At 42.7% G+C, this 23,731-nt stretch overlaps 1 protein-coding gene across 1 annotated transcript in view; it reads right to left on the bottom strand.

Annotated features, from left to right (window-relative positions):
* HS2ST1 (heparan sulfate 2-O-sulfotransferase 1) overlaps positions 1–23,731 on the bottom strand; it is a 161,464-nt gene that overhangs the window by 23,775 nt on the left and 113,958 nt on the right. Inside the window, exons 2-4 of the mRNA XM_065409556.1 lie at positions 16,726–16,964; positions 7,359–7,444; positions 3,604–3,742 (exon numbers count right to left, since the gene is read on the bottom strand). Of these exons, the coding sequence (XP_065265628.1) occupies positions 3,604–3,742; positions 7,359–7,444; positions 16,726–16,964 (464 nt within the window). The remainder of the gene's footprint in view (positions 1–3,603; positions 3,743–7,358; positions 7,445–16,725; positions 16,965–23,731) is intronic.

Raw genomic sequence — 23,731 nt, 5'->3', positions numbered from 1 at the left:
GATGCTATAGTACTGTTAATGCTTAAATTAGTGGCTCTTTGGAAGTTATCTAAAGTCATATGTACAATGACACAATTCAGATGGGATTCAGAGATATATAGTAAATTATTATGGTGATGGATACTCTGAATTTTATATCTGATGCAAGTAAAATTGTCATCCTTTTGTTAAGTAAAGCTTCCTCAAAACACTTTGAAAAGGTTGCATGGGCAGCATTATAATCTGAATTATTACAAACCGTGAAAGAAATTAAAGCTTGGTGACAAAATTTTATCTGGGTAGAATAGAGTGCTTGTGGGACAATTCAAACGCGTATGGCAAAACCAGTAATATCTAAAATCAAAATACATTTATGTTAGCTAAAGTGACATGATAAAAGATTGAAAACAAGAGCCTGAAGTACAAGAACAGAGAATTATTAAGTAACACATTAGGAAGGTTTAAATTGAAACTAATGATAATAGCTCTAATCTCTGAAGGAAGTTATTTAAAGTGCATTCTATTCTGAAAAGAGATTCCATAGAAGTGGCATTGTGGGTTTTTGGCTTATTGGTTCTTAATAAATGCACACCAGATGTGTTCAGATTACAAATTACACCTAAAATGGTGTTTTTATTTTTTGTTTTTTAATTAACTTCCAGTCCAGTAAACTTATCCTGGAATCACAGTTAGTTCTCTTTACCTCAGACATCTCCACCAGCGAAAAGTTCTGCAGGCCAAATTATGCCTCCAATGACACTGTAACCTCACTACCTTCAGTAGCTTTGCATAAGGGAATTAGAAGTAAACAACCCACACATAGAATAGAATAGAATAGAATTCAGTCCATTCACTCTTGGCTGTGCTGAGTCTGCACTGCTAACAGAATTTACACCTCCACAAAACATTAGGTCAGGGAGTTTTCAATGAACTTTAGACTCTTCAGTTGTAAGGAAGATTTATTGTTATCCCAAGTCTATCTTAGAGCTTTACTCTCCATGTCCAACTAATATATGCTACACTAATATATGTATACTCTTTGTTTAATCTGAGTTCAATTGAATCAAAAATCCATGTATGAGAAGTTTTATAAAGTGGACATTTTTCAAGGTGGTCTTAAATAATGTTTTAAAAGTGAAAGTCTTCATGGAGTTACGTAAGAATATAAGACTGGCCACAGTGGGTCAGACCAAAAGGTCCATCTAGCTCAGTACCCTGTCCTTCTGAAAGTGGCCAATGTCAGGTGCTTCAGAGGGAATGAACAGAACAGGCAATCATCAAGTGATCCATCCTGCTGTCCACTCTCAGCTTCTGGCAATCAGACAAATCTATCCAGTCAATATTAATTTTTTTTACTGCAAACGCAAGAGAGAGGGAAAAAAATTGAGTCAATTTAATGCCTTAACTGATGTGATTTTTTTTAAAGCAACCTTAAGATATCAAAGTATTCCTTTCATATCCAGGGTCTGATAGAAGACAAAACGGTATACTGTAAGTGGAACAGTTTTATTATACAATACTAGTTTTAATTCTGTCAGATACATGTCCAGTGAAATAACAATAATTCAATATTTAATTTGCCAAATGACTTTTTCCCCAACCATTTCCAATCATTGTTTGAGGTTGAAAATAATGAAAACCCTGGATCTAATGTCTTCCTATATCACTTCAGGACAGATCATAGCAGAGAATGCACAGAGGTGGACTTAGTGCCCACAATCTGTAAAAGGTGATGATTTAGTACTTTTTAACTATCAGTGGAGTAAAAGCAGCTATACACAAAGGAACAGAGTAGGTTATAAAGTCAAGACCTATACTCCCCCTCCTTAAAAAAAAAAAAATCGGATATATCATACCATCACTATAGCAAGTCTACAAAGGACACATTTTAAATTCTTATTTTCAGATACTGTTCTGCTTGAAGTTTTCATACTTATTCTTTAACCTAGAAAAGATTTTTTACCTAAGGAAAGCTTACAGGAAATTCATTAGGCATATTTTGAGTTGGTTAAATGTTAAAAATGCTTTTCAACAGTAAAAGCACCTGAACAGTTGCTTGTACTCAGGAACACAAGCAATCTTCAAGTTATCTTCAAACTTAGCGCATATGCTGTTACAATCAAGGCTTTGCAACATTTGAAGGTAACACACTTGAAATAAAGTTCAGAATGTTCGAAAGCTTACAGGTAAAAACCCCACACTTAAAACACAAATGTCTTTATTTGCAGAACCCTCTCTCTACTCACATGGTAGAGTCTGGTGAGTGGAGGTGGGATGCAGGGGCAGCAGATGGAGCCAAAACCTTAGTAACAGAGGGAGAGCTAATTCTAACTAAGGAAGCAAGGAGGAGCAGCGGCTTCCAGATTAGTGGTCTTGCCAAAAAAAAAAAAAAAAAAGCTAATTTTAAAAAGTAAAAACTTACTTACTATGTCATTGTTTCTTTGCATTTGGCTCAGCTTGCATAATGAAAATAATCTATTTGGTTTGACTTTTGTTTAGTCAGTTTCACTTTCAGTTTTCCAAGGTATTAGCATAATGGTGCACTATTTAGATTGCAAACATTGCAGAAAAAGTTTTTTGTTTAAAAATCCTGTGTTTCCACTGAAATTGAAGAAAAAAAAAAAGAATGGAAAAATTTCAGTTCTTAAGTTTTGAAAAAGCTTACTTTTACAAAACTTATATTTTGGGTCAAATTCAACCTCTTTAAAAACTGCATTCAGCAAATATATTACATTACTTTGCTTACTTATATGCAAGTACGATCCAAAGTGAGGCATTCCAACGGTATATATATTATAGTAGATATATAAATGCATCCTGGGATAAATAAATTATGGAATTAACAGGAAGCTGTAACCATGCTTGAGCAAGTGAGGTTTTGCTGTTTGAATATGCTAAATTAGGTCAGTCCAGGTCAGCTCTAAGGAAGGGTGGGAAAGTGCAGAACATGTATCTCTTGAACACCACAATTTTCAAATAGTGCACCTTGCATACGTTAAAGTCCTATTACAATATTAAGTGTTCAAAATCAACAGTATGATAGCATGTTCTGTTAGCATGATAGCTTTTGAGTGCAGGTTCAGTTCAGCTTCTTACAGGAATGGATTTCTGGATGCCTCTCATAGAATAGTCTTTTCATTTGATGCTTACAGCCTTGAATATTTACAACAATGACATCTGAGCTGAGATTTTTCAGACTTTTTAGCCCTAAATTAATTTGTTTGCAAAGTTTCAAGAAAATTCTTTCAGTTGTTTTTCTCAGAATTAGTCATTCAAATAAACGGTTGTTGACAAGAGGTCAGAATCTTGGATTTGCACTTTTTCAAAGGTCTAACAGCATATGGAGTTGTACACCTTGGTTCAAAACCAACATGAAATGGAGCATGCCCCCTACCAAAATCACCAGCATCACCATTGTTGATCCAAGAACAGCTCTGATTTTCAAACTTCACACAAATTCAATGGTGTAATTTCAACCTTAAACCCACTAATATTTTGGAAACTTTTTTTTTTTTTTTTTTTTATTAAAGGAATATGGCTTTTGCCAGACCATATTTTAAAGCTGTTTTCAGATCAACTTTAGTACGAATAAAATATGAAAGCAGAATCTAAAGCTTAGGTTACCTTTTTATCCCCCTGTTTTCGCCTTCGTAGCCCTGGTCTGTAATCATCTCCAAACCGCAAAAAGTAATAATAAGAAACTAGTCGTTCTATAGGATCTCTTATGACATTAATGTAAATTGGTTTCTTTTTAACACCAAATCTGAAATAGAAAATAAATAAATAAAAATGTCAAACCAACGTTTTTTCTGCAGTATCTCAAAAATGTATTTACTGACATTAGGTAAAAGTAAAAGTGTATACATATTACAGACAGGAAATTTTAATCTTTAGTGCCAGGAAGTCAATATTTCACATTAGGGCTATATATTACTGTTTGAAAGAACAGAAGAGTGCTGTCTGAAAAAGGACAGATGAAAAAAAGTATTGAAAACAGAGATATTCTCTACCTTGTGATGGAGGGTTCCAGAAATGTTAACACAATAGATTCTTGTTTACAGGAAAAAGACAAACACAAAAAACCAAGCCACACACCAGGTAAGTCAATTCTGTGTGTGTCTGTATGATTTTTTGTTTGTTTTTAATATAATCCAACCCGTGTCTTTGAGCTAAAACAATATTGAAATGTCAATAATTACATCCTGCCTGCTTCCATACTAGGTGTAGAAAGTTTTAATATAAGTAACCTGACCTTAGAAATTCCTTCCCTCGGTCTAGCAACCAAATATTCACACCACAGAAGCCCTCAGGAGGTTCGGTCTTCTTTTCCTGCTTCCTGCAGTTGTTGCTGTTCTAACTGTGCTATGCACTAGTGAAGTAAGTGGTATTCCTGGCATGATGCCAAGGACAGAGATACACACTACAAGGAAGGGGAGGTGCTCAGGGACTGTCATTTGGCTAGGATTATAAAATGTGGGTGTTCTTGATACAAGCAGAAACCAACACTTCATTTTCTATTACAGGCTTCAGAGTGGTAGCTGTGTTAGTCTGTATCAGCAAAAAGAATGAGGAGTACTTGTGGCACCTTAGAGACTAACAAATTTATTTGGACATAAGCTTTCGTGGGCTAAAACCCACTTCATCGGATGCATGGAGTGGAAAATACAGTAGGAAGATATACATATAAAGAGAACATGAAAAGATGGGGGTTGCCTTACCAACTTTAACAAGACAAATCAATTACAGTGGGCTATTATCAGCAGGAGGAAAAATCACTTTTATAGTGGTAATCAGGATGGCCCATTTCAAACAGTTGACAAGAAGGTGTGAGTAACAGTAGGGGGGAGAATTAGCATGGGGAAATAGTTTTTAGTTTGTGTAATGACCCATCCACTCCCAGTCCTTATTCAGGCCTAATTTGATGGTGTCCAGTTTGCAAATTAATTCCAGCTCTGCAGTTTCTCGGAGTCTATTTTTGAATTGTTTCTTGTTGAAGAATTGCCACTTTTTGGTCTGTAATTGAGCGTACAGGGAGGTTGAAGTGTTCTCCGACTGGTTTTTGAATGTTATAATTCTTGACGTCTGATTAGTGTCCATTTATTCTTTTGAGTAGACACAATCCGGTTTCGTCAATGTACATGGCAGAGGGGCATTGCTGTCACATGATGGCATATATCACATTGGTAGATGTGCAGGTGAACGAGCCCCTGATGGTGTGGCTGATGTGATTACATCCTATGATGATGTCCCTTGAATAGATATGTGGACAGAGTTGGCAACGGGGTTGGTTGCAAGGATAGGTTCCTGGGTTAGTGTTTTTGTTTTTTTTCCTCCTGCTGATAATAGTCCACTGTAACTGATTTGTCAGTGACTTTTCAAGATTGTTTAAGGCCCCTGTGCTACCTAAGAATGTTATTTTGGGGCCAGACTAATGACAGACCTGGACAGAGGCCTGAACATTTGGTCTTATAATGACCATTCTGACTGACTAATGCAAAGCTCCTTGGAGCTGGATTGTGTTATGACATATATTTGTACACTTGACAATTACAAGAATGCAGAACATACTCACAGTTTCTTTAAAAGTATAGGTCAAAAGCAAAGAGCAACCACAATACTGAATATATGATTTTAATAATGAAAACCACAAATAAGAGAAAGGAAGCTGTTGTGGGGGAAAATTAGGCATTTAGGTAAAAGGGCAACAAACAGCAAAACACAAGGATAACACAGCCCTGGAAGGAAATATGAACATGAATGAAATCTGTGAAATTGTTTAGGCTAGGTCTACACTACAGCGGGGGGTCGACCTAAGATACGCAACTTCAGCTACGTGAATAGAGTAGCTGAAGTGGCGTATTTTAGGTCGACTTACCTGGCTGTGAGGACGGCGGCAAGTCAACCGCTGCCGCGCCGCCGTCGACTCCGCTACCGCCTCTTGCCGCGGTGGATTTCCGGAGTCGACGGTAGAGCCATCAGGGATCGATTTTATCGCGTCTTCACTAGACGCGGTAAGTCGATCCCCGATAGACCGATTGCTACCCGCCGGATCGGCGGGTAGTGAAGACGTGCCCTTAGATGCCTTTCTACAGGTACAATAATTATTTTAATCTGGAAAGTTCCAGAAGATGTTTTCAGCTTTATGCCTTGAGTAATGTAAAGAATAATATTCACCTAGCTGTTCACAAGGCTGTTATTCCATTAAGGGTTCAAGTCAAAAAGTCCATTAATATAGTATTTTAACTTTTTTTAAAAGGTGGGAGAGGAGGTTGATGCAATGTGAAGCACAGGGTTTCTTCATTTTATTTCATGATTTTTTTTTTTAAATTAAGGTTTCTCTCCTTCTGTTTCTTTTAGCAATCTTGAAATTTCAGCTGCTGCCCACTGGTAATTTCCAGCTGACATAGTGGCTTTTCGGACTTTCTATTAGAGATAAGCTAAATTGGGAGTTTATGATGCTCCCCCATTTTACTTTTACTTTTTTTTTTAAATAAAAAGTTATAATTAAAAATTACTTCTAGAGAGGGGTTTAAAGGCTACAAACCAAAAGATCTTTACCCTCTGAGGTCTTAGTTAATTGTCTGAGTGGAAAGGAGGAGGAACACAAGTGATGGGGAATATGGGCATGATCTTGCACCACTGAAGTCAATAGGAGTTTTATTATTGACTTCAGTGGGAGCAGGATTAAGCTCTACAAAGGGGATCATTATTCAGTGTATTTTCAATGTATTTTTGTAAAGATAGTATTAGTGTATAGCACAAAAGTGACTGCTTTAATGTATTGGTATGTTATTAACTGTGGCATGTTAAAAACTAAATTTAAAAAAGTTTAAAATGTATTGTGAACATGAAGAGCCACAAACTTCAAAGTAACCTAACTGAATACCAGTTATATGGTGTTACTTATTAGATGTGGTATGTTAGATTGCGTCTAAACTTCTCAGCCTGTGAAGCATATCACTAGGATGACACACTCAGTATTCAGAAGAGCGAGCTGAAATTCTCAGGCAAAGGCACTCCTGTTGCTCAACCAAGGAATAATGTTGCTAACTTGTGGAGTCAGGTCCTAAACAATGAGCTAATTCTTTTTTATCGTGCAATAAACAGGACAAAGTTGTATTAAAAATCTAAAGGGAATATTGCTATTTTGAAGGACACTCAATGTTTGAATTTTTTTAAAAACAGTTGTCAGATTCTGATCACTAGAGGGCAGTAATATTTAAGATGGATCTACATAATCTACTTGAACTACTGGACTCCACAACTGAAAGCTGGTAAAACTATCAAGTTTCGGAAGGAAATATTTTATCTACTGTGTAGTTTTAAGAATATAAACAGTATCAACCATTGTAGATGAAACAAATCATTGGGTAACTTACTTTGCAAAATCCAAGTAAGATATATGTCCATGATAAAATCCTGGTTTCATTTCCTTCCAGGAAGTTACATTCTTCACAAATCGCACCTACAAAAGTAACAAACAGTCAATATTCCAATACTGTTTGGAATGGCTGATGCTTAGCTTCCAATAATATGTTCCATTCATTAAGTAAAACCGAACAATGCATTATGATAAAAATCTATCACTATGAATATTACCAAAAAACATATGACTAACTGAAAAGGATACTTTATTTAGAAGCACGTGGCAATTGACTCATCTTAGAGAGCCACAATTTAAAGCTAAAAAAATATGAAGCAGAAAGTAGCAATCAGAAAGGCAAAGAAAGCAAAGTCAGAAATATGATCAATACAAACAACATTTTAATTAGTATTTTCTGTTAGCCTGAAACATAGTTTGAAGGCAATACAGAGTTCCCTCAGCAGTGAGCAACAGGGACCAAATCCATCAATCTGTATTCAGATTCCAACAGATTTTCCACAAGGGAACGATTTTTTCTTCAAATGCGTTAGGTGAAACGCTGGTTTTTTATAGGATCTATTTTACAGGGACATGAAGGCATCAAAACTGGTGGACCATTTGCTCAAAAGGAACAAAATTTTAATTTTTGGATGGACCATCAGCCAGACTGCATTTCAGCACTATGTTTAGTTTAAGGTACATCTGCATTCTTCTCTGGAGCTTATTACTAGGAAAAATTAATTTAAGCCCAAAAGCTCAACATGACAATCTAAATCTATACAGGGATGGTGTCCCTAGCCTCTGTTTGCCAGAAGCTAGGAATGGGCGACAGGGGATGGATAACTTGATGATTACCTATTCAGTTCATTCCCTCTGGGGCGCCTGGCACTGGCCACTGTTGGAAGACAGGTTACTGGGCTAGGTGGACCTTAAGTCTGACCCAGTATGGCCGTTCTTATGTTCTTAGATCATACCAAGGCATGAACTAGCCCTTAGACAAGAGCTGATCAAGTTCTAAGCGGACCTCACATTTGGAAGATGATCATGCAGTACAAAATAAGATACATGGCCCAAATTGCAGTGACTTACTTTTTTTTAAAGGAACGTACCAGTAGGGTATTTGAGTTGACTTCAGATTCATGCCTCCCCCATTTATGTTTATGCACCCACTGTGCTGTAGTACTTGGGGGAAATAACCTGGTAAATGCATCACAGTAAACTGTGCACAACAGACTTCAGAAATTGTTTGCCTCACTGTGCCATATCAGCCAACCATAATACATAATTTACTGATGGTTATTTATTGCAAAAAGATATGCCTTGCACTACACACTTCAGTTTAGTATATTTCTGGATCCATGGAGCACCAGATGAAGAAAGCCCCATTGTCAAGGGAGCCTCCACTGAAAAGGACTTACTTGCAATCTTGAAGAGCATGCTTCCATATGGTCAGCAAAATTGTTTCATCACAGTAGTGCACAGAGATAATGTCCTTGAGTTAGCCAGGTTCTAAATAATATAACTACTGCAATATTGGATGCAATAGTACCGAGTACCCCTCTATGGGTTGGTGAAATGCTGTAACAGCTGCTAGGTAGACCCTAAGAGACCTTAGGGATAACCCCCGATTTTTTAAGGGTCAGGGCATATTCCAGAATATGGGAAAGAGTTGCTGACACTGGAGAAATTTGTTGGGACGTGCACCAAATCTGGAACCTGGACCATTTCTGCAGGTAAGTGCGTCTTGCGGAGGACTTTCTACTGTGTAGTAGAACCTCTTGCACTTCCTTTGAGCATGAGCTTTCTAGGTGCTGGAACACATAGGATCCATGCCTTGAGGTGGAAGTTCCCCAAGTTGGGATGTATGGTATACCCTGTGTCCTGAGAGAGGGAAGGTGCAGAGTGGCTGGAAGGGAAAATCAGTGGGCACATTGCGAGCTGCAGGTAAGGGTACCAGGTCTGTCTCAGCCACGTGGGAGCAATCAAAATTACATAAGCTCCGTCGCTCTTTATCTTTAGCAGGACCTTCAGCAGAAGAGGAAATGGAAAGAAGACGTAAAGAAGGTCCTTGTCCCATGAGAGGAGAGAGCATTGCCCAGAGAGTGCCGTTCAATACCCGTCCTGGAACAGTTCGATGGACACTTCCTGTTTTGGTAAGTGGTGAACAGATCCATGGACGGTGTTGCCCACTGTGCAAACAAGCCATGAAGTACTGATGGATGCATCTCCCACTTGTGGTCATGCAAGAAAGGGCGATTGACTTGTCCGCTACCACTTTCTGCATGCCCAGGAGGTAAGCCACGGATAAGGTGATGTTTTGAGAGATACACCAGTTCCACAGTTTCATTGACTCTGTGCATAGAAAGGGTGATCTGGCTCCTCCCTGGCGGTTGATATAATACATGCAGACTATGTTGTCCATCAGGACCTTTATATGTGATCCTGTTATCAGTGGGAGGAAATTGGCACAGGCGTTCCTCACCGCTCTCAACTTAAGGAGATTGATGTGCAGGGACGTCTCTGCAGGTGACCATTTGCCTTCCGTTGTGATATTGTTTAAATGCATGCTCCATCCTATGAAGGGATGTGTCACTGTTAAGGAGTTATGAAGGTGGCGCCTGTAAGGAGGGGATCCCTTCGCATGCATTGGCCAGGTTCTTCCACCAGTCCATGGAGTTCTTGATCCTGGTGGGCAGTGACAGGGCTTTGTCCAGAATGTCCCTGTTTGGTCTGTTAACCGAGCTGAACCACAGCTGTAGGCATCGCATGTGAAGTCTGGTGTGTGAAATCACTGCTGTGCCAGCTGCCATATGCCCCAGGAGCTGGAGGCAGATTCTTGCTGGCACTTGAGGACTGCATTGAGCCATGTCTATAAGCGACACCAGGGATAGAAATTTGTCCTGATGTAGGAAGACTTTGGCCTATAGCTCATCTAGGTCAGCCCCTGTGAATTCTAGGCATTCCCCTGGTGTGAGGGTCAACTTCTGGGAACCGATCTGCAGGCCCAGCTCCGTGAACAAGCATATTGTGTCTTCAGTGGCTCGACGAGCCTCCTGAAGCTACTGGGTTCTCAGGAGACAATCGCACAGGTAAGGGTAGATCATTATCCCTTGAGATCGTAGCTAGGCAGCCACAACTGAGAGAACTTTGGAAAATACTCTGGGTGCCGATGGAAGTCCGAAGGGGAGGAGTGAAACTGAGGAAACATCTGTGAGCTAGTAGTATTGAGATGTGAAAGTAGGCATCTTGTAGGTTGATGGCCGAAAACCAGTCTCCCTGTTCCGGTGATGGAATGATCGTCAATAGGGTGACCATCTTGAACTTTTGAGTTTTGACGAACTTGCTGAGAGCTCTGAAATCCTTTCCTGGTGGGAATTGGGAAGTAACGAGTAGAACCCCTTGCCTCGTAGATGCTGAGGTACTGGTTCTATGATTCCTAACTGCAGGAGTCTATCTCCTACCATAGTAGACTCTTGTGAGAAGGGTCTCCGAAGAGGGATGGGGAAGGGTGTTGTGGAGGGGATAGGGAGGTGAAGTGGATGAAATATCTGGATCTGATGATCTCAAGGACCCATCTGTCTGAAATTATGCACTCCCAGGCACTGTGGAATGCTGCCAAATGGGTGTGTGGTCACAGGTAGTAGAGGGGAGTAATCTCTTGGTGCCTCGACCTGCCAGTCAAAAGTGATGCTTAGGGGCAGATGTTTGGGTCAAGAACTGGTAACCCAAAAACTTTCATTTTGAGAACATTCCCTTTTTCCTCTGGGGCTCATAGCGCTGTTGTGATGGGAATTGGGATGAATAAGGCCTTTGCTGGTATTGAGGGCTGAAGCGTCTCTTTTGCCCCAGTGTGTAGATTCCCAGTGACCTGAGAGTAGCGCTGGAATCCTACAAGGAGTGGAGAGAGGTGTTGATCTTCTCGGTGATGAACTTCACCTCCTCAAAGAGGAGGTCCTCTACCATGGTCTGCATCTCCTTCAGGAAACCCGAGAGGGGAAGCCACAATGCCCGTCTCATCATCATCAGGCTTTTTTACCATCAGTTGCCATTTCTGGATAATGGCCTGGAAGGAATCCCGGGAGCTATCCAGCAGTTTATCAACAAAGTCTTGTAGTTTATTGCAATTTGTATACTCATGCTTTGCCGTGAACGCCTGGTAATTGGAGATTCGAAACTGTAAAGAGGCTGAGGAGTATGCCTTCCTGCCAAAGAGATCAAGACGCTTCCAATCTCTGTCATAGAGTGCTGTCCTAAAGCGGTGTAGTTGGCCATGAGCGTTCACAGCATCCACCACAATGGAACTGAGCAATGGGTGAGTAAATAGGAACTCTTGGTTTCTTTGCGGGGACATAATTTTTTTTGTCTGCCCGCTTGCATGTCGGGGCCACCGAAGCTGGGATTTGCCACACCATCTTAGCTAGATCTAGGATGGCCTTGTTAATTGGGAGGGCGATTTTGGAGGTAGATGAGGCATGGAAAATATCGATGAGCTAGTGGTGTGTATCTTTAACCTCCTCCAATGGTATGTGGAGGGTGTCCACCACACTCTTCACCAGCTCGAGACATGTGGAAGTCATGGACGGTGGCAACAACATGACTGTTTCGTGCAGTAAGGAAAAGGATATGGCCGTGAGTGTGACCGCCTCCTCTGCGTCCACCTCTCGCTCTCCACTTCCAAGGCATGCAATGCTGTAGCCAAGGGGCATGCCTGGGAAGCGCTTGGGCAATGCTCAATGCCCTTGAGACGGGCTGGTGGTGCGCCACCCAGGGGTCCTAGTATGGCCCCTGTGGGGGCATATGGCCTGGCGGAGGTGCCCACGGGTGGCAGTGCCATCTGGTGGTACAGTCCCAGACCCTGTTGATATCAGGTCCCATATAAAGCTTGGGGGCAAGAGAGAGAAACCCCATCTGGCTCACTGTCCGATCCCTCACTTGACATCAGAGGGGCATGGCATGATTGTGCGGGAATACCCTTTGGTCAGCCATGCTCAGTGCTGTGATCTCGATACCGAGGGGCAGAGAGTCAGGCGCTTCCGACATAGCCAGGTCACCAGCCTGATGAAATTTTGCCAGTACTGAACATCCCAGCGTCAGTAGTGGTGCTGGGAGAGATGAGGACCTCACCCGTGCCGATCTTTCCAATGGCAGATGGGCCACTGCCGCTGGTGGTACCGATGACAGCTTGCATACTGGGAACGTCTTAGGGCATTTGACCTTGTCTCTCTCTACCAAAAATTCGATGCCCATGCCCAAAGGATCCGTGGGCTTGTCAACAGTACTGGACACCAACAGAGATGGTGATCACTTTCGGCTATCCCTCGGGCTCACTGAGGGGACTTGAGTTTTCGAATTATGAGAGGAGTCCCAAGACCGTTTGACCCACTATCCTTCAAAGTTGAAGGTTGAGGGGAAGACTCACACCCGCCGGAGGGCTAGGGTCAGAGAGCTGCCTCCATACAGATGATTTTCTGGTGGAGATCTCTGACCTTGCGGGAATCTCAGTCGGAGCTGCTGGCAGAGGGAACACCTTTTTGGACGTGGCCCTTGCCGAGGCAGCAAATGCACTGGGAGTGCACCGGGATTGCCTTGCTGCAAGTGCGATACTTCTTGAAGCCTGGAGAGCTGGGCATACCCTTGTCAGGGGGTCTCCTCTCACCCACAAGGGGTCAACACAAGAACAAAATCTTTTTTTTTTTTTTTTTTTTTTTTAAAGTCAAGGCCAAATAAAAGTCAGAAGAAGGCTAAAGGGTTTCTAAAAGCTAAAGAAAAGGCTCCGTCTCTAACCGGGGGCGGGTGAGAAGGAACTGAGGACGGCTAACCCACACGCACTGGCTAGCCTCGTGGAACAGCATGAGGAAACAGTGCATGTGTGGGCCCAGTGGACACTGCTACCAAAGTTCTCCAATCAGCAGCGCAGGGATGCAGACACTTACAGTGGAGCACCCATAGGGGCACCACTCGAAGAAGGACCGTTAACTTACTCTTTGTTTCATGCTGGTCCAAGCAAAACCCATGGCTAGGAAGGTAATATCAATCATAGCATACAGTCATCATGTATATCAGAGGCCTGCTTAGATGATTTAGCCAGGACTTTTCTTAGCTCATCTTTCAACAGATGGTACTCAGTCCAGCACAAGCCAAGACAGGGTAAGTGAGCTGCTGTACTGCATTTGGCTTAAGATGTGGACATGTACTAAAAAGAACTTCTGAAGTTTTATGACAACCCATAGCCATGCTGGAGGTAAATGATTTTTTTTCCTCATTGGGTCACTGATGACTATTTCTTGCAATTCTCTGTCTCTCTCTCCTGTTGAATGTGGGTCGGCTTTTGTTTGCTTATTTGTTTTATTTTAAAGGGCCTTGTAGCTACTGGGGCTCACATGAGTCAGTGATTAAAGTTTGTGTCCAAACTAAGTAAGATCTTTGAGGTTATTTTGGAAAATACAAGTAAGTGTGAATGAGTTTCTATGAAAGTGCTTTCCAGGTATTTTTAGAAAAATAACCGAAAGGCTATTTCAGAGCTCCTACTAGGTGTTAGCTCAGCTGAGCTTCACTGAATTGAAAACTGGATCAAATGTACTCAGAGGAGCTAAGTAGTACTGCAAGGAAAACAGGAATGAAGGATGAAGTTCAGTTTTCTAGGTAACTGGAAGCTTAAAATGATTCCAGCGATCAAACAGGAGGTGCCAGAAGGTCCTATATCAACTCAGCAAAATAAGCCGGGGAATATTTACATTAAAGAAAAGTGCATACAGCACAAAACTGGTGTTCTACTACACAATTTACTCCCAATCCACCAATTACCTCTCCTTGTCCCCTAAATCCATCCTTCTTCCTCCCTGCAGTACTGACCATATATCTAGCTTTTTCCTATGACTTTGTGTCCCAGGAAATTCTTTTGAGATACCTGAAATGTTCCAGCTTTTCATTATGATGTTGGCTTTGTTTATAACTTCTAAATACTTGTTCAAGACATATTGCTATACTGAGTAGAATTAGCTCGGCGTTCACCAGGAACAAACAGTCCAGTAGAATGAATGCAGTATGGGGTGAAGAGAAAATTCTAAAGAAACTACCAAAACTGTCGTTTTGCTCAAGGTGAATGATAATGACATTTGTTCAGTGTTTCATGCTGAACTTATTCAGAGCACTAAGCTAGTGGAAAATATCCACTATGAGAAATACAGTTACCTTAGTCTGAGGCCCCTTACTTCCCAGGCTGCATGCGCCTCTTGTCAACAGCAGCAGCTACTCCACCACTATGTTCCTTTTCTCCCAATAGGCCAGGGCTAATCATTTTGCTATTGCACCTCTCTTTCTCTGACTGTATTTTTCGTGCTGGCTATTTTAGTATTCCTTTTTCTGGAGATAATTTCCTCCCCCGCAGCGCCATCTGAGTTGCTTATTGGAGGAAGGGTGGAACAGATGACCATGTAGCAGCCTTACTGGCTGGTTCTAAAGGGAATGGAGTCACAGCAACCAGCCCTTGACTGGCTGCCAAAAAATCCAGAAATTTGCAGGAGAGGCAACAAGTGGTGGACAGAAAACCTGAGATTCCCCAGTTCTGGGACGGACTTGTGGAAATCATGACAACTAACCACTCTGAATTTAGGAACACAGATTGCTACACTGAAGCAGAACAGTGATCCATCAAGTTTGGTACCGTGTCCAGGATCAAGAGGTAGAAATCCTACGTAGGCAGGAATGGCTTGAAACTTTTCTAGGTGACAGGTTATCACCCCAAAAAGTTAGGGCTTGTCTACACAACCTCATAATTTGGGCTACAGGGGTGTGAACTGCAGTGCACACCAAAATACTCCAGCTCCCTCGTGGGGATGCTGCTAGTGTGAACTAAAAGGTATCTAGCTTGCATTAACATAGACCTGTTTGAAGAGGACTACATTAATGTGAACTAGGTACCTTTTAGTGTGTGCTAGTAACAGCCATATGTAGAGTTAAGCCCATAGAGGTTGCCCTGAAGCTTGAAGGCGTTACATCCTTTCCAGAGTTTTTGTTTATTTTAAAAAAATATTGACTATTGCCAAATATTTACTATACAGTTGGCAGAAGCCTTGGTATGAAAACCACTTCAGTTTCTTTAAGTCAGTGATTCATATTGTCCATTGAAACACTGCTTTCTGAATTTAAATTATCCAAAATTCTGAAATAAAACCAAATATGTTTCAATCGTAGGTTCTTTCTCAGAGACAGACACACACAGTTCAATTACTTGTTAAGAAAACAGCTCATTATCCCTGCCAATGATTATTCTTACTTTATTTTACCTATAACTAAGGGCTACTGAGGTAAAACAACAACCCAGAATCTTGATCCTGACTTGACAATATGCCACAAGCAGCTATAGCATTACCAGTAATGCTATATTTAGTTGATCCATGTTCACTTATATTACAGAAAAAATAGGCTAACAGAGATTTGGGATCTGATTTTCAAAGTCAGGAATGTGCACACGTGAGACTAATTCAGGCACATGATTTCATATGCAAATTGGACAACCGTATACTTTAACAGGTCTAATTGGTCACTTGCATATGCAATTATATTTATGAATTTACTCACAGTAACTGCATTGGCAAATTAGATACACAACTGTGCACAACTAATTTTGCAAGTAATGGTTTTCTGTTAAGCTAAACACTGCAAGCAGAGCAACATTATGTAGTGCGGGATTTTTAAAGAAAAGGGTTTAAAAAAGAACTTAGAAATATTCAGGGACAAAGAAGTGGACTGAAAACTTGCTGAACATTATATAATACCAAACACTTCCTAATACAATTTTCCTTGAGATGTTCATTGCATTATGTTATTTCCTCTCTAGTAATTTATAACTCACCTAGCTGAATGAGCTTTTTATTGTTCTCATTTAAAATATATTTTTGGAGAGTTAACTTTGATACCCATGGAAGTGGTGAAGTGTAAGCACTATGTACAGCCAAGCATAACGTGAATAGACAATATACTAGACAAGTATTACACATTGCTACGCCAATGCAGGTCAATCCTGATCCACTGTATCCCTTTTTATTCTAGTCTTTGACCTTTAAGCAGAGACTTCTATCATGCCAAGTAGTGTGGTAAATTAATCCTGTTACATAATGAAACAATATTAACGTTCTCCATATACAGAGAAAATATCATTCTAATTATAAACTTATTTAATAAAGCTACATTATAATGGCACCCAATACCATCTGTTCCTCCGGTTATATTTATAATAGCAAATTACTATTCTTTGTGGACATATGTACACACTCAAAATGCTTTTTCCTGAATAGTGCTGAACACACAATAAAATATCTAATATATTAAAACTGCTGAAGTGGCTAAAAACCCATTCCATCATCTCCACAAATTTAACTTACCTGATCTTGCAGTGACATAACAGGATTATTTTTGGTTGTATTGATATGCAGAACATGATATTTGTTCTTTGCACAAAGGTCATAGGCAATATTTGTGAAGGATGTGCTTGCAGTTTTAGGTACTCTGTTGTAAATGATCACCACATCATCATCTTCATCCAGAGTTGCATCTTGTCGAGGACCATCTATTGTATGACGTTGTTCTATTTCTCTGACTTCATGTCTTGCAATAGCTCTTTCTGTAAAGAGAAACAGAAAAACTAAGCTTTCAGTGATAATGAAAAAGTAGATAGTGATCTTGAAACTCAGTCCTTAGAATTAAAATGACAAAAAAGGTTAAAAACCATCTTACTAATAAAGAAAACAACTACTAAATTGTTTGTTTTTTAACGTCTGGATTTAAACAGGGAGGGATATTCTTTCCTTTGACTTATGTTAGCATTAAAACAAGCTATCCTCTTTTCTTTAAAAAGTTGTCTCTGATGCTGTATCAAAATGGTAACACTTCTCACAAGTCCCCCCAAAATCCTATAAAATACCCAGTACTCAGAAATGATACTAGGTAAAAGGAATAATTAGTTCAAATATTAAAGTATAAAATATGTATTTAAAAAAAAACAGTAAAATCACTGACCATAGATGGCTTAGTCAATTAATGGTGAAGAGGCACTGGGAGTTTAAATAAAACTACTATTGTTCTTATTCCAATTAAGACAACTCCCCACGTGTAAATACTACAGTGTATGGTTTTGCAAAAATCTAATTAGATGTATTACACCCAAATTTGATAAGAAAAGAAACAGGAGAAGCTTATGAAATGATTTACATTAGGGGGCAAAATTATTGCACTGAATACAAAACTATATCAAACACAAGGAAGGGGAAAAAAGAGAAAAGCAAGCCCTGAATAAGACATGTTTTGGAGAGGTGGGTAAGCTACAAATAAAAATAAAAATTCCTTTTACAAGAAAGACAATGCTCTGGGCAATTGGTCTCCTCTTCAAATATCAAAGCAACTTGGAAAATGAGAAGTAGATCGTCATGGCTCTACAGTATGCCAAACATACTTTGTGCTGACCCAGACAAAATTCAAAACCTTTGTTCTATTCAGGTTAAGTAGAGCACCCACCACCATTCACAATTTAAATTTCAAAGCATCTTTTTAGAATTATGCATTATGATACTACTGTCTTTAATGGTGTACCTTTTTTTCCACATGGGTCAACAACAAGGTTTGAGCTCAGGATCTAGAGATTCACATCACAAACCTTTTCTACTTGAACTAAAGGAATAATTGTTAGTAAAAATAAGCGGTTGTCCTTTATATGGAGTACTTCCTAGAGCAGTGGTCCCCAAATTTTTTAATTTTTTGTTTAGAGCAGTGATTACAGACCGCATAGCTACATATACAGATTTGGCACATTCAAAGTCAGTGTGACAGAATGGGTGAGAGTTTGCTCTGTCATATTAGAGACCTGAGTTATAATCCCAGGTCTGCTTGAAGTGACCATGGGCAACCTCTCGATTACCTTACTTGTAAAATGGATAATACTTGTCTTCCTCTTAGCTTACGGATATGAAGCTTTGCTCAGTAGTAAGGGTTATGAACCAGTGAGACAAGAATCTAATGTTCGATCCTGGCTCTCAGCCCAGTGCACTTTCCCTCTAGGCCAAGTGGAGTTCAGGGAAAGTTTCTCGCTCCCCACTCTCATATATGCATAAGATTTTACCTGCAATGCAGGCAGGTGTGACAGGACTGCCAAATATGAGATTGTAATGAAGGATGCATGACACCTGATAGAACTGCATCCTCCCCCTCTCCTCTTCCATTCCCTATCTCCTCTTCCATCACCTTCAGGGTATGTCTACACTACAGGATTAATTCGAATTTATATAATTCGAATTTAGGAAACCGATTTTATAAATTCGAATGTATTCGGCCACACTAGGCACCATTAATTCGGTGGTTTGCGTCCAAGCTACCATAGTAGCATCGATTTCCAGAGCGTTGCATTGTGGGTAGCTTTTACATAGCTATCCCATAGTTCCCGCAGTCTCCACCCCCCTTGGAATTCTGGGTTGAGACCCCAGTGCATGATGGGGCAAAAAACATTGTCGCAGGTAGTTCTGGGTACAGCCTCCCCCTCCCTCCCTGAAAGCAACGGCAGACAACCATTTCGCGCCTTTTTTCCTGAGTGAACTCTGCAGACTCCATTCTGCATCAAGCATGGATCCCGTTGTGCTCCGGAACGCAGTCTTGAACATTATAAACACCTCGCGCGTTCTCGTGGAGTTTATGCTTACACAGGACCAGAAAAAAGAGGCGAGGAGGAGGAGGCGGCGATTGCAGCGCAGCGACCAGCGTGATGAGGACATGGACACGGACACAGAATTCTCTGAGACCGCGGGCCCCGGTGCTTTGGAGATTATGATGTTAATGGGCCAGGTTATAGGCTTGGAACGCCGATTCTGGGCCCGGGAAACAAGCACAGACTGGTGGGACCGCATAGTGTTGCAGGTGTGGGACGATTCCCAGTGGCTGAGAAACTTTCGCATGCGTAAGGGCACTTTCATGGAACTTTGTGACTTGCTTTCCCCTGCCCTGAAGCGCCAGAATACCAAGATGAGAGCAGCCCTCACAGTTGAGAAGCGAGTGGCGATAGCCCTGTGGAAGCTTGCAACGCCAGACAGCTACCGGTCAGTCGGGAATCAATTTGGAGTGGGCAAATCTACTGTGGGGGCTGCTGTGATGCAAGTAGCCAAAGCAATCACGGAGGTGCTGCTACGAAAGGTAGTAACTCTGGGAAATGTGCAGGTCATAGTGGATGGCTTTGCTGCAATGGGATTCCCTAACTGTGGTGGGGCGATAGATGGAACCCATATTCCTATCTTGGCACCGGAGCACCAGGGTACCCACTACATAAACCGCAAGGGGTACTTTTCAATGGTGCTGCAAGCACTTGTGGATCACAAGGGACGTTTCACCAACATCCATGTGGGCTGGCCGGGAAGGGTTCATGACGCTCGCGTCTTCAGGAACACCAATCTGTTTAAACGGCTGCAGCAAGGGACTTACTTTCCGGACCAGAAAATAACCGTTGGGGATGTTGAAATGCCAATTGTTATTCTTGGGGACCCAGCCTACCCCTTAATGCCATGGCTCATGAAGCCATACACAGGCAGCCTGGACAGGAGTCAGGAGTTGTTCAACTACAGGCTGAGCAAGTGCAGAATGGTGGTAGAATGTGCATTTGGCCGTTTAAAAGGTCGCTGGCGATCCTTACTGACTCGCTCAGACCTCAGCCAAACCAATATCCCCATTGTTATTACTGCTTGCTGTGTGCTCCACAATCTCTGTGAGAGCAAGGGGGAGACCTTTATGGCAGGGTGGGAGGCTGAGGCAAATCGCCTGGCTGCTGATTACGCGCAGCCAGACACCAGGGCGATTAGAAGAGCACACCAGGAAGCGCTGCGCATTAGGGAAGCTTTGAAAACCAGTTTCATGACTGGCCAGGCTACAGTGTGAAATTTCTGTTTGTTTATCCTTCCTGAAAACCCGCCCCCTTTATTGACTCATTCTCTGTAAGGAACCCACCCTCCCCCTTCCCCAGCTTGCTTTCAAAGGAAATAAAGTCACCATTGTTTAAAAATCATTTATTCTTTATTAATTGATTATAAAAAGAGGGAGAGAACCTGAGTGGGGTTTGGGAGGAGGATCAGCGGGAAGGAAAAGCCCAGTAAAAAAAGGTTAAGAAAATGGCAGCCTTTTGCTTGGGCTGTCCACTGGGGTGGAATGGGAGGGTGTACGGAGCCTCCCCCCCCGTGTTCTTACACGTCTGGGTGTGGAGGCTATGGAACATGGTGAGGAGGTAGGGGGGTTATACAGGGGCTGTAGCGGCACAGAACCTGAGTGGGGTTTGGGAGGAGGATCTGCGGGAAGGAAAAGCCCAGTAAAAAAAGGTTAAAAAAATGGCAGCCTTTCGCTTGGGCTGTCCACTGGGGTGGAATGGGAGGGTGTACGGAGCCTCCCCCCCCGTGTTCTTACACGTCTGGGTGTGGAGGCTATGGAACATGGTGAGGAGGTAGGGGGGTTATACAGGGGCTGTAGCGGCACTCTGTTCTCCAGCAGCCGTTCCTGAAGCTCCACCAGACGCCGGAGCATGTCTGTTTGCTCACGCAGCAGCCCCAGCGTTGCTTCCCGACTCCTCTGATCTTCCTGCCGCCACCTCTCATCTCGAGCGTCTCTCCTCTCCTCACGTTGGTCCCTTCTGTCCTCACGTTGGTCCCTCATGTCCTCACGTTGGTCCCTCCTGTCCTCACGGTCACTGGCTTCTTTCCTATACTTGCAAACCGTCTCCTTCCACTCATTCAGATGAGCTCTTTCATTCCTGGTGGATTGCATGATTTCGGAAAACATCTCTTCTCTCGTCTTTTTTTTACGACGCCTTATCTGGGATAGCCTTCGGGAAGGAGGAGGGAGGCTTGAAACATTTGCACCTGCTGGAGGGAGTGAAAAAAGGAGAGAATTTTTTTAATAGATACATTTTTCAGAACAATGCTTATACTCTTTCACGGTGTATACTATTCACATTACATAGCACATGTGATTTCTGTGCAAGGTCGCATTTTGCCTCTTAATATTGAGTGCCTGTGGCTTTGCTGCTAGAGATCACAGACGCAGGTCGGGGCAACAGAATTCACCTTGCATGCTGCCATGGTAAGCCACTGTCTTTAGGCTTCTGCGCCCTGCTTTCCCACATACCAAGCAAAGCCCGTTGTGCTGCAGTTTTCCTGTTAGCTTGTTTTCTGCTGCTGAAGGTTAACACCCCCCCCCCCATCCAATTCTCTGGGATGAGTGCTTTCTCCCTCCCCCCACCGCGTGGCTGGTATCAGGGAAGATCCCTGCAGGAACCAAACTAACACCCCCCCCCCCCACCCGCCATGAATTCTCTGGGATGAGTGCTTTCTCCCTCCCCCCACCGCGTGGCTGGTATCAGGGAAGATCCCTGCAGGAACCAAACTAACACCCCCCCCCCCCCCACCCGCCATGAATTCTCTGGGATGAGTGCTTTCTCCCTCCCCCCACCGCGTGGCTGGTATCAGGGAAGATCCCTGCAGGAACCAAACTAACACCACCACCCCCCACCCGCCATGAATTCTCTGGGATGAGTGCTTTCTCCCTCCCCCCACCGCGTGGCTGGTATCAGGGAAGATCCCTGCAGGAACCAAACTAACACCCCCCCCCCCCCACCCGCCATGAATTCTCTGGGATGAGTGCTTTCTCCCTCCCCCCACCGCCTGGCTGGTATCAGGGAAGATCCCTGCAGGAACCAAACTAACACACCCCCCCCCCACCCGCCATGAATTCTCCCTCCCCCACCGCCTGGCTGGTATCAGGGAAGATCCCTGCTAGCAAAACGCGAAAAGCTCTGGGCCAATCCTCCCCCCCCCCTTTGCACTTGGCTAAATGCAGGGAAGGATTTCTTTTCAGCCACAGGCAAACAGCCCAGTAGGAACGGCCACCTCAGTCCCCTTAATTAAATTCCCTTATTTCAACCAGGTTACCCTAAGCGATATCACTCTCCTGAGGATTACACAGCAAGATAAAGAACGGATGTTGCTTGAATGCCAGCAAACACCGGGACCATACGCTGCCAGGCTCTGTCAGGCAATGATACCAGATTACTTGCTACTAGCATGGCGTGGTCAAGTGTCCTACCATGGAGGACGGAATAAGGCTGCACTGCCCAGAAACCTTGTGGCAAGGCTTTTGGAGTACCTCCAGGAGAGCTTCATGGAGATGTCCCTGGAGGATTTCCGCTCCATCCCCAGACATGTTAACAGACTTTTCCAGTAGCTGTACTGGCTGCGAATGCATCCCAAGTGCTCAGGGCAAATTAATCATTAAAAATGCTTGCTTTTAAACCATGTTTTATATTTTAAAAGGTAAACTCACCTGAGGTCCCTTCCATGGGGTCATGGTCTTGGGTGCTGGCTTGGGAGGCTTGGGAGGGTACTTCAGTCAGGGTGAGAAACAGTTCCTGGCTGTTGGGGAGAACGGAGAGCTGGGTGCTCTCTGCCAGCTCGTCCTCCTCCTCCTCCTCTTCCCCTTCCACGGAATCATCAGGTGTACCTGATGAGATTATCCCCAGCTCGGAATCCACAGTCAGAGGTGGGGTAGTGGTGGCGGCCCCCCCTAGAAATGCATTTAGCTCAGCGTAGAAGCGGCATGTCCGCGGCTCTGACCCGGAGCGACCGTTTGCCTCCTTTGCTTTTTGATAGGCTTGTCTGAGCTCCTTGACTTTCACGCGGCACTGATCTGTGTCCCTATTGTGGCCTCTCTCCATCATGCCCTTGGAAATTTTTTCATAAGTTTTGGCATTTCGTCTTTTCGAACGCAGTTCAGCTAGCACTGAATCCTCTCCCCATATAGAGATCAAATCCAGTACCTCCTGTACGGTCCATGCTGGTGCTCTTTTTCGATTATCAGCCTGCATGGTTACCTGTGCTGATGAGCTCTCTGTGGTCACCTGTGCTCTCCACGCTGTGCAAACAGGAAATGAAATTCAAATGTTCCCGGGGCTTTTCCTGTCCACCTGGCCAGTGCATGCGAGTTCAGATTGCTGGCCAGAGCGGTCACAATGGTGCACTGTGGGATAGCTCCTGGAGGCCAATAACATCGAATTGCGGCCACACTAACGCTAATTCGAATTGACAAATTCGATTTTGGCGCTACTCCGCTCGTCGGGGTGGAGTACAGAAATCGAATTAAAGGGCCCTTTAATTCGAATTAAATGGCTTCGTTGTGTGGACGGGTCAAGCGTTAATTCGAATTAAGGCAGCTAAATCCGAATTAAAGTCGTAGTGTAGACCAGGCCTTAGTCTTCACTTTTCTTCCTCCTCTTGTGCTCCTAACTCACCCCTCATACTGTTCTCCTTCACCCTACCTCTATACCACAGTTTAAATGTGAAATATTTAAAAAAAACAATGTAGAACTATCAAGCT

Source organism: Emys orbicularis, chromosome 8, assembly GCF_028017835.1.
Source record: "Emys orbicularis isolate rEmyOrb1 chromosome 8, rEmyOrb1.hap1, whole genome shotgun sequence".
Lineage (NCBI taxonomy): Eukaryota > Metazoa > Chordata > Testudines > Emydidae > Emys > Emys orbicularis.
This window is presented reverse-complemented; position numbering and strand designations above follow the sequence as displayed.